The 11,408-nt window shown below is 39.4% G+C and overlaps 1 protein-coding gene across 1 annotated transcript; it reads left to right on the top strand.

Annotated features, from left to right (window-relative positions):
- Positions 1 to 224: 224 nt before the first annotated feature.
- On the top strand, positions 225 to 10,104 carry SETD9 (SET domain containing 9). Its single transcript, XM_083356307.1, has 6 exons — positions 225 to 353; positions 2,768 to 3,135; positions 6,000 to 6,123; positions 7,743 to 7,858; positions 8,589 to 8,694; positions 8,862 to 10,104. Exons 1-6 carry the CDS (start codon positions 268 to 270, stop codon positions 8,947 to 8,949), a joined length of 888 nt encoding a protein of 295 aa, XP_083212433.1. The 5' UTR covers positions 225 to 267; the 3' UTR covers positions 8,950 to 10,104.
- The last annotated feature ends 1,304 nt before the right edge of the window (positions 10,105 to 11,408 follow it).

Genomic DNA, 11,408 nt, shown 5'->3' with positions numbered 1-11,408 from the left:
GGAGGCATAGATAGATCTGGAGGGTTTTCGACGAGGGGCAAGTTGGGATTAAGCGCCCTTATTTGAGGTTATGTCCCCCATCAAGGCGAAATATATTGGCGAAAGGCAGATTAGCTTCCCCTAAGAAACTGAGAGCCGCCTTCGAGATTTGCGGAAGCAAGTTCACACACACACACACACACACATACTCCCTGGTTTTATTCGCCCGCTGCAGTGTGCCTTCTCCTGCTTTCGGGCGGCGGGGCGGTTTACCGGCACGGCCCCGCCATGCTAGGAGGATTGCGGAGGCGCTGGGAGGCCTACAAGTACCGCTTCGTGCCCTGGATCGTGCTCAATCTCCGCCACAAGCGCAGGTGAGGACGAGGGCGCGCGGCCGCCTTTCCCTCCCGGGCCGCGGAAGGAAGAGTCTCTCTTGGGGGAGAGCGATACAGAGAGACCGAGAATATCCTTTGCGGGTTGGTCGCGGGCGCTGTTGGTAAGCTGCGGGATCTGGGCTGCGGGATTCCGAAGGATTGCATTGCTGCCATCTCCTCGCCGGAATTTTGCAGCCGAACCGAAGCTTACTAAATCACTTTCTCTTTGTTTCTTTCTCCCTATCACTAAACCCCTTCCTCTCCCCAATATTTCCACTTTTGTTTAACAGCCTGCACTCATCTCTCCATATATGATGGATTTAAAAAATGGCACACATTCTCTTCATAAGTACAATGAAGTAACTTTTACTTAGAAGAATAATTAAAAGTCAAAAGGAAGTATTTCTGAATGTGCTATATGAAGACAATTCTATAATGACAGTGGCCCACATTTGATTTAAGTGGGCTTTCTCACCAACCTGTATCTGTGATTTCTGAATTAACAAACAGGTGTCTGTAATAAGTTTGAACTGATTCTAGGTTCCCTTGCAAATTACTAAATATAGCAAGATGAAAATTTCACTGAGTGAAATTGTAGGGAATTACAGTTATATATTTTCATACACAAATATTTATTGTGTAAATGCAAAGGTAAAGGTTCCCCCGCACATGTGTGCTAGTAGTTTCCAACTCTAGGGGCTGTTGCTCATCTCCCGAAGAGCTAGCGCTTGAAGGCGCACAGAACGCTGTTACCTTCCCACCGTAGTGGTCCCTATTTTTCTACTTGCACTTTTACGTGCTTTTGAACTGCTAGGTTGGCAGAAGCTGGGACGAGTAACAGGCGCTCACTCTGTTACGCGGTACTCTGGATTTGACCCGCCAAACTGCCGACCTTCTGATCGACAAGCTAAGTGTCTTAACCCACTGAGCAAATTTCTGTTGGATGCTGATCACAATAATCAGTTTTAAGTTGGGGGGTTGCCCTGCAACATCCAACTCTTCATCCAGTCATCAGAAGTATAGTAGATTTTAGTGAGTATTTAAGTCTCTTCTTTGTTTGAAATATGTTGCCATTAGAACTGATTCTTGTCCCTACCTTTCCTCAGTAGAAGGCAAAAGTGATATTTATTAAATACAAATTAATCATAATCTGCCAACTGAAGGAGTTGAAACACAGAGAGAATGGTGTGAATGTTTGTATAGCAACAAATTTATACTACCATATGGATTGTGGGCATTTCACTCTCATCAATATCTGGAGTGGGCTAACAGAACTGCTCATGCATCCTAAGGGGACCAAATGTAATTTCACATTTGTGAACTCTAGTCACTGTGGACATAGTCACTTGCAGATAATGGGAAGTTGTAACTGCTTTACTAGCTACATTGACAGGGGTAGGCAACCTCGGCTCTGCTGACTCAGGAATTCTGGGAGTTGGAGTCCATGAGTCATAAAAGAGCCGAGGTTGCCTACCCCTGACTTAGGGTATTATTTTCCCATAGTATCTGTCTGAATGGTTCACTCTGGCAGTGAAACAGTGTCACCTATTGGGACCTTGGGGTGTGCTTCCTTTGTAGCAGTGCCTGCCCTCTGGAATGTGCTTCCCCTGAAATTTTAACTGCTCCCCACGTACTGGGATTTTGAAGGGCCTGGCTGTTTGTCCAAGCCTTTGGACAGGATGTTTGATGCCTCTTTCTTCCTTTTTGTTCACTCAGCTATCATTGTCCCTTTGATTTATGTTGTTTTCATGTTTTCAATATTATTCTTTGGGTCTTAAAAAAATGTTTTAACGATTGTAAGCTGCCCAGAATCACCAGGAGTTGGGTAGCATATAGATTGAATAAATATATCATCATCATTGAGTAACTTTGTTAACATCTGAAATTTAGAGAAACTGCTGTGGGCCACATATCACACTTTAGCTATTTGGAAATTGTACAGCTGTAAATGCATCTATTTTATTCTAAAACAAGCACTAAAGCATATATTTTGTTTCCCCCTGTGATGAGAGAAACACAAACCATTGAGAGAGCAAGTCAATCACTTTCCTAGGAATCTCAGCACAAAACAGACGTGATTATGAAATATTTTTCTAGACCAACCATTATAGGGTTTTTTTAAGGCAGGTTTGGGAGGAACACAGGACCTTTGCAGGCATTAACAGGTGCTGAGGAGCATGCAGTTAAGGTTTCTGGCCTGGATAAGGTTTAGGAATGAACAACCTGTCTGTCTATCTGTCTGTTTGATATCACAGCCATGTTTTGGAAATTATAGTCATTATTAATAATTTAACACACTTTCTTATAAAAAGAAAAAAATATTTTTGTATGCTCCCTTCCCCTACAAATTTATGGAATTTTAAATCATGACAATTCTTATACTTACAATGCCTTTTGCTCCTATTTTACTTCAGGACTGTCCGATTTGTGCCAGAAGAATCTAAAGACAAAATTGTTTCCGATGAAGATGTCCTTCAAACATTATTGAAAACATTTAGATCTTTATTTGTAAATGACTTGAACAGACAAATGTTCCTTTTGAATGTAATTCCAGAAATTAAATCAAAATATCCAGAAATACATTCAGTGCAATCTAAAACACTATCCAAAGCATTATACGATGATCAAGAACATCAAAGAGCCCTTAATCCAGAAGAAGTTCTGTTCAGTACATTAGGATTCAGCATTATTCGACAACCCAGTTCACTGAAGTCAGCTGGAATAGGAGTTTTTGTAGCAAAAGGGTTTGTTCCAGAAGGAACAGTCGTATCAATGTATCCTGGTATGTAAATATTATTTATAAGTTCATATACAAACAGCATTACATTGGATTCATCAGGTGGTGCAGCAGATATAACTTTAGGTTTAATCCTTATGTGGAGGACACTTTAGAAGGATGGGTAGGTGGATGGATGGATGATTAATGCTTTCATATTTTAACAAATTAACCCAGCTGTTTGCAAGCCAGGAATTCAACACTTTTTGAATTGAGTCCTGGATTCCGGCCTCCAAGTTCTGTCCACTAGGTTGTAATGGATCCATTTTCCTCAGTATCAACACTGAAGTCAAAAGTCTCTTAAGACCTTTGGAGCTGGCAGAGTTTGAACTAGGATCTAATATGTTTAAAAGCTCCCTAAACAACAGCTCTTCTCCTTGATATGAATTAATGGTCCGATACCTTTATTTAGTCTTCTGGGCAGTACCAACTTGAAGTAAGTGAAGGTTGTTATGTTTTGTAACTTTGTTAACAGATGCCCTGCAAACTAATCAACATCCCTTGCTTAAGTGTTTCCCAATTGTTTTTCAAAACAGTTTGATTCTGTTTTCTAGGATTGTCAATACTATTGACCGGGGCCAAATTTACTATGATATGTACTTTTTAAAAATAGCACACTTTTTCCCCCTGTTATTATACAGCCATTACCAGCTCAGTAGTCCTGGGCTGGGAGGGTTGGAGAGATGGCCAATATCAATCTTTCATATTGATATTAGCATTATACATTACTATCATACTAATCAGTATTATAAATTAGTAAAATAAAACCAGTGTGACATGGCAGATCTAGGTAATCCTCAACATATGACCACAATTGAACCCCATTCTGTCCCACTTCATGATCTTTTTGCCACTATTAAGTGAATCACTACAGCTGTTAACTTACTAACACAGTTTATTTTATTTATTTATTTATTTTAATTCCATTTATATCCCGCCCTTCTCCGAAGACTCAGGGCGGCTTACAAGCTTAGCAGTTGTTAAGTGAATCTAGCTTCCCCACTGACTTTGCTTGTAGAAGGTTGCAAAAGGAGACTGCAGCCTTCATAAATATGAGTCAGTTGCCAAGCATCCAGATTTTAAGCACATGACTTTGCTTGTCAGAAGGTCAAAAAAAGGGTGGGAATGCTGCAATGGTCATAAGTGTGAAAAGCAATCATAAATCACTTTTTTCAGTACCATTGTAACTTTGAACAGTCACTAAACAAACTGTTGTAAGTTGAGGACTACCTGTACACATAATACTCAAGATTTCAACTACATGAACCTGTATTCAAATTCTCATTCAACTGTTTCTTAAACTGTTGTTACCATTCAGCCTACCGTGTCTCACAAATCATGTACAAAACCCCTTGGAAATAAGTGTAATTCAGCAGTTGCAATAAAGTAAAATGGTATTTAATCCATGTCAAAGTTTTAAGAATACTAGGCTGTCGAGACAAAAGGGTAAGATTTTGCTATATATAATTCTTTATATACAGCTAACATACATACAGGGGTTGTTCCTCTGTCTAGTCCTATTAGACCTCTCAGCGGCTTTTGATACCATTGACCATGGTATCCTACTGCGGCGTCTCGGGGTTGGGAGTGGGGGGCACTCTTTTACAGTGGTTCTCCTACCTCCTGGGCCGCTCGCAGTTGGTGTTGACAGGAGGGCAGAGGTCCGCCCCAAGGCCTCTCGTTTGTGGAGTTCCTCGGGGGTCGGTCCTCTCTCCCCTCTTGTTCAACATCTATATGAAGCCGCTGGGTGAGCTTATTCGTGGTTTCGGGGTGGGGTATCATCAGTATGCTGATGATACCCAGCTTTTTCTTTCTACCCCGAACCAACCCAGTGATGCCCTCGACGTGATGTCCCATTGCCTGGAGGCGGTCCGGGTTTGGATGGGGAGAAACAGGCTTCGTCTCAATCCTGCCAAAACCGAGTGGCTGTGCATACCGGCATCTCAGACTAACCAATCTTTTCCATCGTTAACTATGGGGGGTGAGGTGTTACCCCTGTTGATAGGGCCCGCAACTTGGGCTATGCCTGGATTCACGGCTCAGTTTGGAAGATCATATAGGAGCCGTGGCCAGGGGGGCTTTTGCCCAGGTTCGCCTGGTGCGCCAGTTACGGCCCTATCTGGACCGAGATGCCCTACGCACAGTCACCCATGCGCTCGTGACCTCCCGGCTAGACTACTGCAATGCTCTCTACATGGGGCTGCCCCTGAGGACCACTCGGAGGCTTCAGCTGGTGCAGAATGCAGCCGCGCAAGTTGTGATGGGAGTCTCCCGATACTCCCATGTAACACCTCTTCTCCGCGAGCTGCATTGGCTTCCAGTTGCCCTCCGGGTGAGATTCAAGGTGCTGGTGATGACCTATAAAGCCCTAAATGGCATGGGCTCGGATTATCTAAGGGAGCACCTGCTGCCAGCGTCAATTTCCCATTGTCCTGTGCGCTCCCACAGGGAGGGCCTCCTCAGGGTACCGCCAGTCAAGGATTGCCGACGGGCGATCCCCAGGGGGAGGGCCTTCTCTGTGGGTGCGCCTGCCCTATGGAATCAACTGCCAACGGAACTCTGGACTGCCCCTGACCTTTGTTCATTTCGCCGGGACCTAAAAACCTGGCTCTTTGAGCTATCTGGTCTGGACTGAGGGGTTTAATGTTTTTAAATTGTGATTTTAATTTTTTGCGGCTAGACTTAATTTAATTTTATTTTAATTTTATATTGGATTGTTTTTAAATTTTGCCTTGTAAACCGCCCTGAGTCCTTTGGGAGTAGGGCGGTATATAAACCAAATTAATAAATAATAAATAATTTTTATATATACAGGGCACGAAGCGGTACACACATAAAGATCTAAAATAATTGCTTTTTTAAAAAAACAGGCACAGTCTATGAAAATCACGAACCCATATTTTTTCAATCCATTGGCAATCCATTTATATTTAGGTGTATTGATGGTGTACTTATTGATGGAAATAATAGGGGAATCTCAAAGGCTATATACAGGTAAGGCATGATAACATTAAGTAAATATTGATATAAATAAAGAGCAATTGATAATTATTCCTAATGTTTACGCCATATAAAACTTCACCTTATCTAAGAGTATAATCAAGAGGTCTCAAGCAGATTTATGTGATTTTTGAGAGATGGTTTAGCTTGTGTGTCCGGAGATCTTCCAGAACTATCCACCAATCAGATTTTTTTTTCCTTTTCAGGTGTGAGGAGAGTCGTGTGATTTCATTTATTACTTTATGTCTTTATAAGGGAGAGGGTCATCTTTTGAAGGGCTGCTTCACTTGAATCTTCATTAAAGCAGAGTGTCCTTTCAAAAAGTTAGGCTTCCCTAGTAGTTAGTTTTTTTTTCCCCCAGCATTTTGAAATGCTGATTTTTGTTGATGGAGACTCTTGCCACACAGTTCCTGAATTCAATGCAAACAACACTCACCAACCAACAGGTTTTTGACCTCCTTTCATGGATGCTCCTTATTGGAAATAAGGATTCTATGTAATAGAGGAAATGGAGCTATACTTTAGATATGGCCTCATCAATATATATTTTAGTAATAATGTGCTCTTGAAGGATGTATTTTGGATAGATTATTGGTATTGGATAAATAGCCAATACTCAACCACAGTTCTGTCATCCTGTCACTCCTCAAATATGAATTGTTTATATTGTCTTTCCTCTGAAACTAGTAGATAAACATTAGTATTACCTTGCCAAAAGTATAGAATCTTACCGTAAAATGCTGTTTGTGTTGATTTCTACAGGATATACTAAAATTACAGAATGACAGGACTCTTATAGGTTATTTTCTTTCCTTTTTGATGGAGAAGGATCATAGTAGCAGTTCAGAGTACTAACTGAATGCAGTTTCTTGCACTCTCTTTATTTAAAGGACAGGCTGATTGACTCATGCTATGTTTTGCCTGTACTCAGCATTTTGAGGCCAGCAAAAAGATAGTTGCAGTTGGCTTCAATACAGGTTTTGAGGATTTGAGGAATAAAAGCAATGGTGGCAGAGAAGTGCTCTGAGCTGCTTTATGTGTAAGACCATGTTTTAAATTTGTGTTCAGTTTTCTGCTTATCAGACCTCTGATATAGTCTTTGATGTTAAGAACATTTAAAATTTTGAGAGCCTGCTGTATTTGCTCTGCAGAACTAGTCAATTCATAAAATAGATGCAAAATCTATACAATAAAGCATAGTAGCTAATTTCCTTCAGGCTATCAGGATGGTGTCTGATTTTTTACTGAGTAACTCATCTTTCTAAACAAAATACTAAACTGCTCACTTTCCATGTTTTATTTTCTAATACTACTAGGTAATTTATTATGGGGTCTCAGAGATATTCTTGAACAAATAGGGATTCTAGTGTCTTGGCATGCAGATTTACAGAATTACAAATTCTCATTGTTTTAATTTAAAAGAATCTTTAAAAAGTCATTAGTATCATACTAACTCTACTATAGTTTGCTGAAACAGATATTTAGCTCCACCACTGAACAGGATATAGGGCTGTTGAGTACAGTAATTCAGCTCTAGCAAGTGAATGCAATTTTTAACTGCCCAAGAAGCAATCAAAATAGAATGTTGTGGCTAATGTTATAATATCATTTAGGTCATGCAGCAAAAGAGATCAGATTGGTCCTTTAAAAATGTGTGATGCCTTTTGGCTTACAACTGCTATGCAAAATCCATTGGCTGTGGGACAATATGTTAATAATTGTTCAACAGGTAAGACCATATTTCCCTTTGGTTAGATTTTAAAATTGAAGTTGCTATGCATGTTGTCAGTCTGCCTAAATATTAATTCGTCAGTGGCTTTATATTTATAATTTCTGCAAATAGTGGAGGTTTATTCTACATCAGAGAATAGTCTGTAGGTTTTATTTATATTCTGCTTTTATTATTTTTAAACAACTCAAGACAGTGAACATATCTACTGCTCCTTCCTCTTCCTGTTTTCTCCACCATAACAACCCAGTGCGATGAGTTGGGCTGAGAGAGAGTGAAATAGGTCAAAGTCACCCAGCTGACTTTCATGGCTAAGATGGGGATTAGAAGTCACGGTTTCCTGGTTTCTATCTTGATGCCTTATCCACTAGAACAAACTGGCTATAGCTGTGTTCATAGAAGGTGTCAAGCACAGAAAATCAGGAGTCCAGGCAGTTCAAATGAATACATAGGTTTATTGTATGCTAAAGCTCCCTACAAGAATCTAGTGGTCAAAGAAAATTAGCTGTAGAAAAGAGTCAAGAGAATTCAAGGTGGGCTGAACTTGGATCTCTTTTGGGCACAAAGGAACTCAAGACTTATTACACGTTTGATCCCTCCCTCGGGCTCAGCCTGCTGATTTCCTGCAGAAGTGCTTAGAAAAGGGATTGTTTTGCTTAAATAAATTCAGACGTATATTAATGTACAGACATCTCTTTTTCATTTAAGATATTTCTCTTTTCTCCATCAGAAAAAGAAGCAAATGTTTGCTATCAGGAACTGAACATACCTAAATGTTTTCCTACAGAATTTAAACAATATCTTCCAAACATAAACTACAGCCATGAAATAGAAAGGTGAGAAACTTGTATTTTTGAATATTTCTGGAATAATTTAAATAGTTAAGCATTGTCAAATATTTGAAGTAGGATATATCAGGACTGGAACAGAGGAAAAATTGCTTGTTAAAAATATCAATGCACAATCGAGACCAACTTATTTTCCTGCAATATTCAATTTGCAGGTCCTTGAGATGTGTGGTTTTGGTAGCTCTCCGAGACATTGGCCCAGGAGAAGAACTGCTTTCAAACTATTACACAGTTATTTCTTGATGGTCAACTATGGACTTTTACAGTATTAAAACCAAATGTGGTATCCTTTAACAAAGAATTATTGAAGATACATTTTGGTACAAAAGTTTTATTGAGGGCTTTGCCTTCAACTATATATTTACTAAGTCAACCTTGTTGGGTTTTTTTAATAGCAATAGCCTATCTGAAAGCTTTGACTGAAATTTAAACTTTGTGGATTATTATGGGACATAACTTATTTGGGAAATGCTTACTCCACAAACACCAGAGTTGAAATAAACAAAGAGTTCCCCAGTGTACCTGGGTCCAGCACAGAGACTTCAAGTTATTCATTGTCTCCCTCTGTTGTTCTTTAAATGTATTGGATTTAATACACTCATATTTTGGATTTTGAAAGGCTTTATCATTTCTTTTACTATTGTTAAAATAATTTTGTCCAGTGGTTTTTTTGTAAAACAAAAAGGTGCCGGAACTCACACATGTCATACAACCCGCCTTGCCTACCCTACAAGGTTCCATCCAAAAAAGGTGCCAGAACTCCGTTCTAAGCGTTCTATGAGAAAAAAAAGCCCTGATTTTGTCCATTTAGTTAACTTAAAAAATATATAAACCAAAGAAGTGCTTATACTTTAGTTGTTATACATTTTATAGATGATATGTAATATATATGGTAATATACATGCCAGGTTACTACCTTTTTATGAAGAATTATGTTATGTCTGACACTCAGACAGAAATAACAAATCCATGTGCAGTCGGCACCTGCAAGTCTTTGAAAACAGGAACTCTCGCCCCACCCTCCTCTAGAGTAATATCTTCAGCAACTAATTATAGTTGAATCCTTATTTTCATCAATAGTTCTTGGAATTCTGTACGGAAAAGATTTAGATGAGTTTTATTTGCTTTCAAATAAATGAGTCTTGAGATTGATTTTGATACATTAATTTCATTAAAAAGAAATCTGTTAAAAGTAGATATGCTTGTGTCCATTTTTAACTATATTTAAAGCTATGGAATTTAGGTAGATTTCTGAGAACTTTTTTCCAGTGTAAGAAATACTACATTAATACCTCCCTTGTAATGAATTAATATTGTTGATATCTGTTGATATATCTAGATCTATTTTCTGTAGAATGTTTTTGATAGAATAATACCTATCACACATTTACCAAATTGCATTGCAAATGCATCATTATAGACTATGATTTTGAAGTTTCATAGCTCAAAAATAAATTGCTTAGTGCATATATATGTGAAGTCATTTCAATATATTTAATTATAATCTTATTAGATTTTTTCTTGATGTTATCAGCTTACCTCTTAGCGGATACACAAGAACACCCAATATATTTGTTCAGCTTTTTTTAAAAAAAATAATCATGTATATAATAGTGTAAGACAGGGATTTATCACGTTTTGGGGGTTCAGATATATGATTACATCCCATTTACTGTATTTAATAATATTCCTTCCATCACATTAGAAATTACAATTCAGTGGACACTTTTAGAGAATCTATAGAGACAATAGCTTGTCAAACACATCTATGCCATGCAAAGAAAAAAAAGTGGAATGTTTACATGATGACTGCGTCAGACCCTTCCCCAGATACCTCTGCAGATGTCAGCTCAGAGGATGAACCAGTTCCAGGCATGTTTGGAGGGGAACTGGTCAATGGCTCCAAGCAGCATTCAGAAAGGGATTTGACTAAAGCATAGCTGCAGCTTGTCAGTGATGAATAAGAGGAACTGCCTTCTGCACCTGATCCAAGAACAGGTAGGGCAGAGATAAGGCAGGAGCAGAGAAGGCAGCCACACCACTCTTGATGGGCTGCACCATAAACTGGCTATTTAGCACAGCAGACAGACACGAGCGATGTTGGAAAGTTTGCTTGCTGTGTGTTCTTGCCTTGAATTTCAGATGCCTCTTCAGCTGTTGCCTTTAACTGTGGATTTTTCTTTGAACTTACTTTTTGCCTAGTGGTCTGGACTTGCCTTGAAGATGAGTGTTGGCTTCATTTGAGTAGCCTGTGAAACTCATTGGGGTTGAACTGGAGCCAGCACACGAATTGCTGGGGAATAGAATTCAGTCTCAGAAGCCTTAATAAAGACTCCTTATACCATGGTGTGTGCACGCGCATGTGTGTGCATGAGTGGGACAGCACAATTTACAGGGGGTGCTGCTCCTATTGTTCAGAAATTTCATTACAGCAAATTAAGCTTTGGGCAGGTAGTATTGCAACTCATTAGTAGTTATGAATGCTTTAACCTGTTAAGATGCTTAACAAAAAGCCCCCCAAAAGTTACCAGACTGGTGTCAAGGATTATCATGTCCCAGTTGCAATGTATGGCAGTGAAAGCTGGACCATAAGAAAGGCTGAGTGCCAAAGAATTGAAGCCTTTGAACTATGGTGCTGGAGAAGACTCCTGCGAGTTCCTTGGACTGCAAGGCGATCAAACCGGTCAGTCCTAGAGGAGATC

The sequence above is a fragment of the Vipera ursinii genome (genome assembly GCF_947247035.1).
Source record: "Vipera ursinii genome assembly, chromosome: 2".
NCBI lineage: Eukaryota > Metazoa > Chordata > Lepidosauria > Squamata > Viperidae > Vipera > Vipera ursinii.
Note: the sequence above shows the minus strand (reverse complement) of the source record. Positions and strands in the feature narration are given on the sequence as shown.

Bases quoted from the DNA above. Each gene is read 5' to 3' on its own strand.
- SETD9 (XM_083356307.1), top strand. From the start codon at position 268: ATGCTAGGAGGATTGCGGAGGCGCTGGGAGGCCTACAAGTACCGCTTC. The intron at 3,136-5,999 runs GTATGTAAATAT...TTAAAAAAACAG, and splicing joins AGTCGTATCAATGTATCCTG to GCACAGTCTATGAAAATCAC. The intron at 7,859-8,588 runs GTAAGACCATAT...TTTCTCCATCAG, and splicing joins TGTTAATAATTGTTCAACAG to AAAAAGAAGCAAATGTTTGC.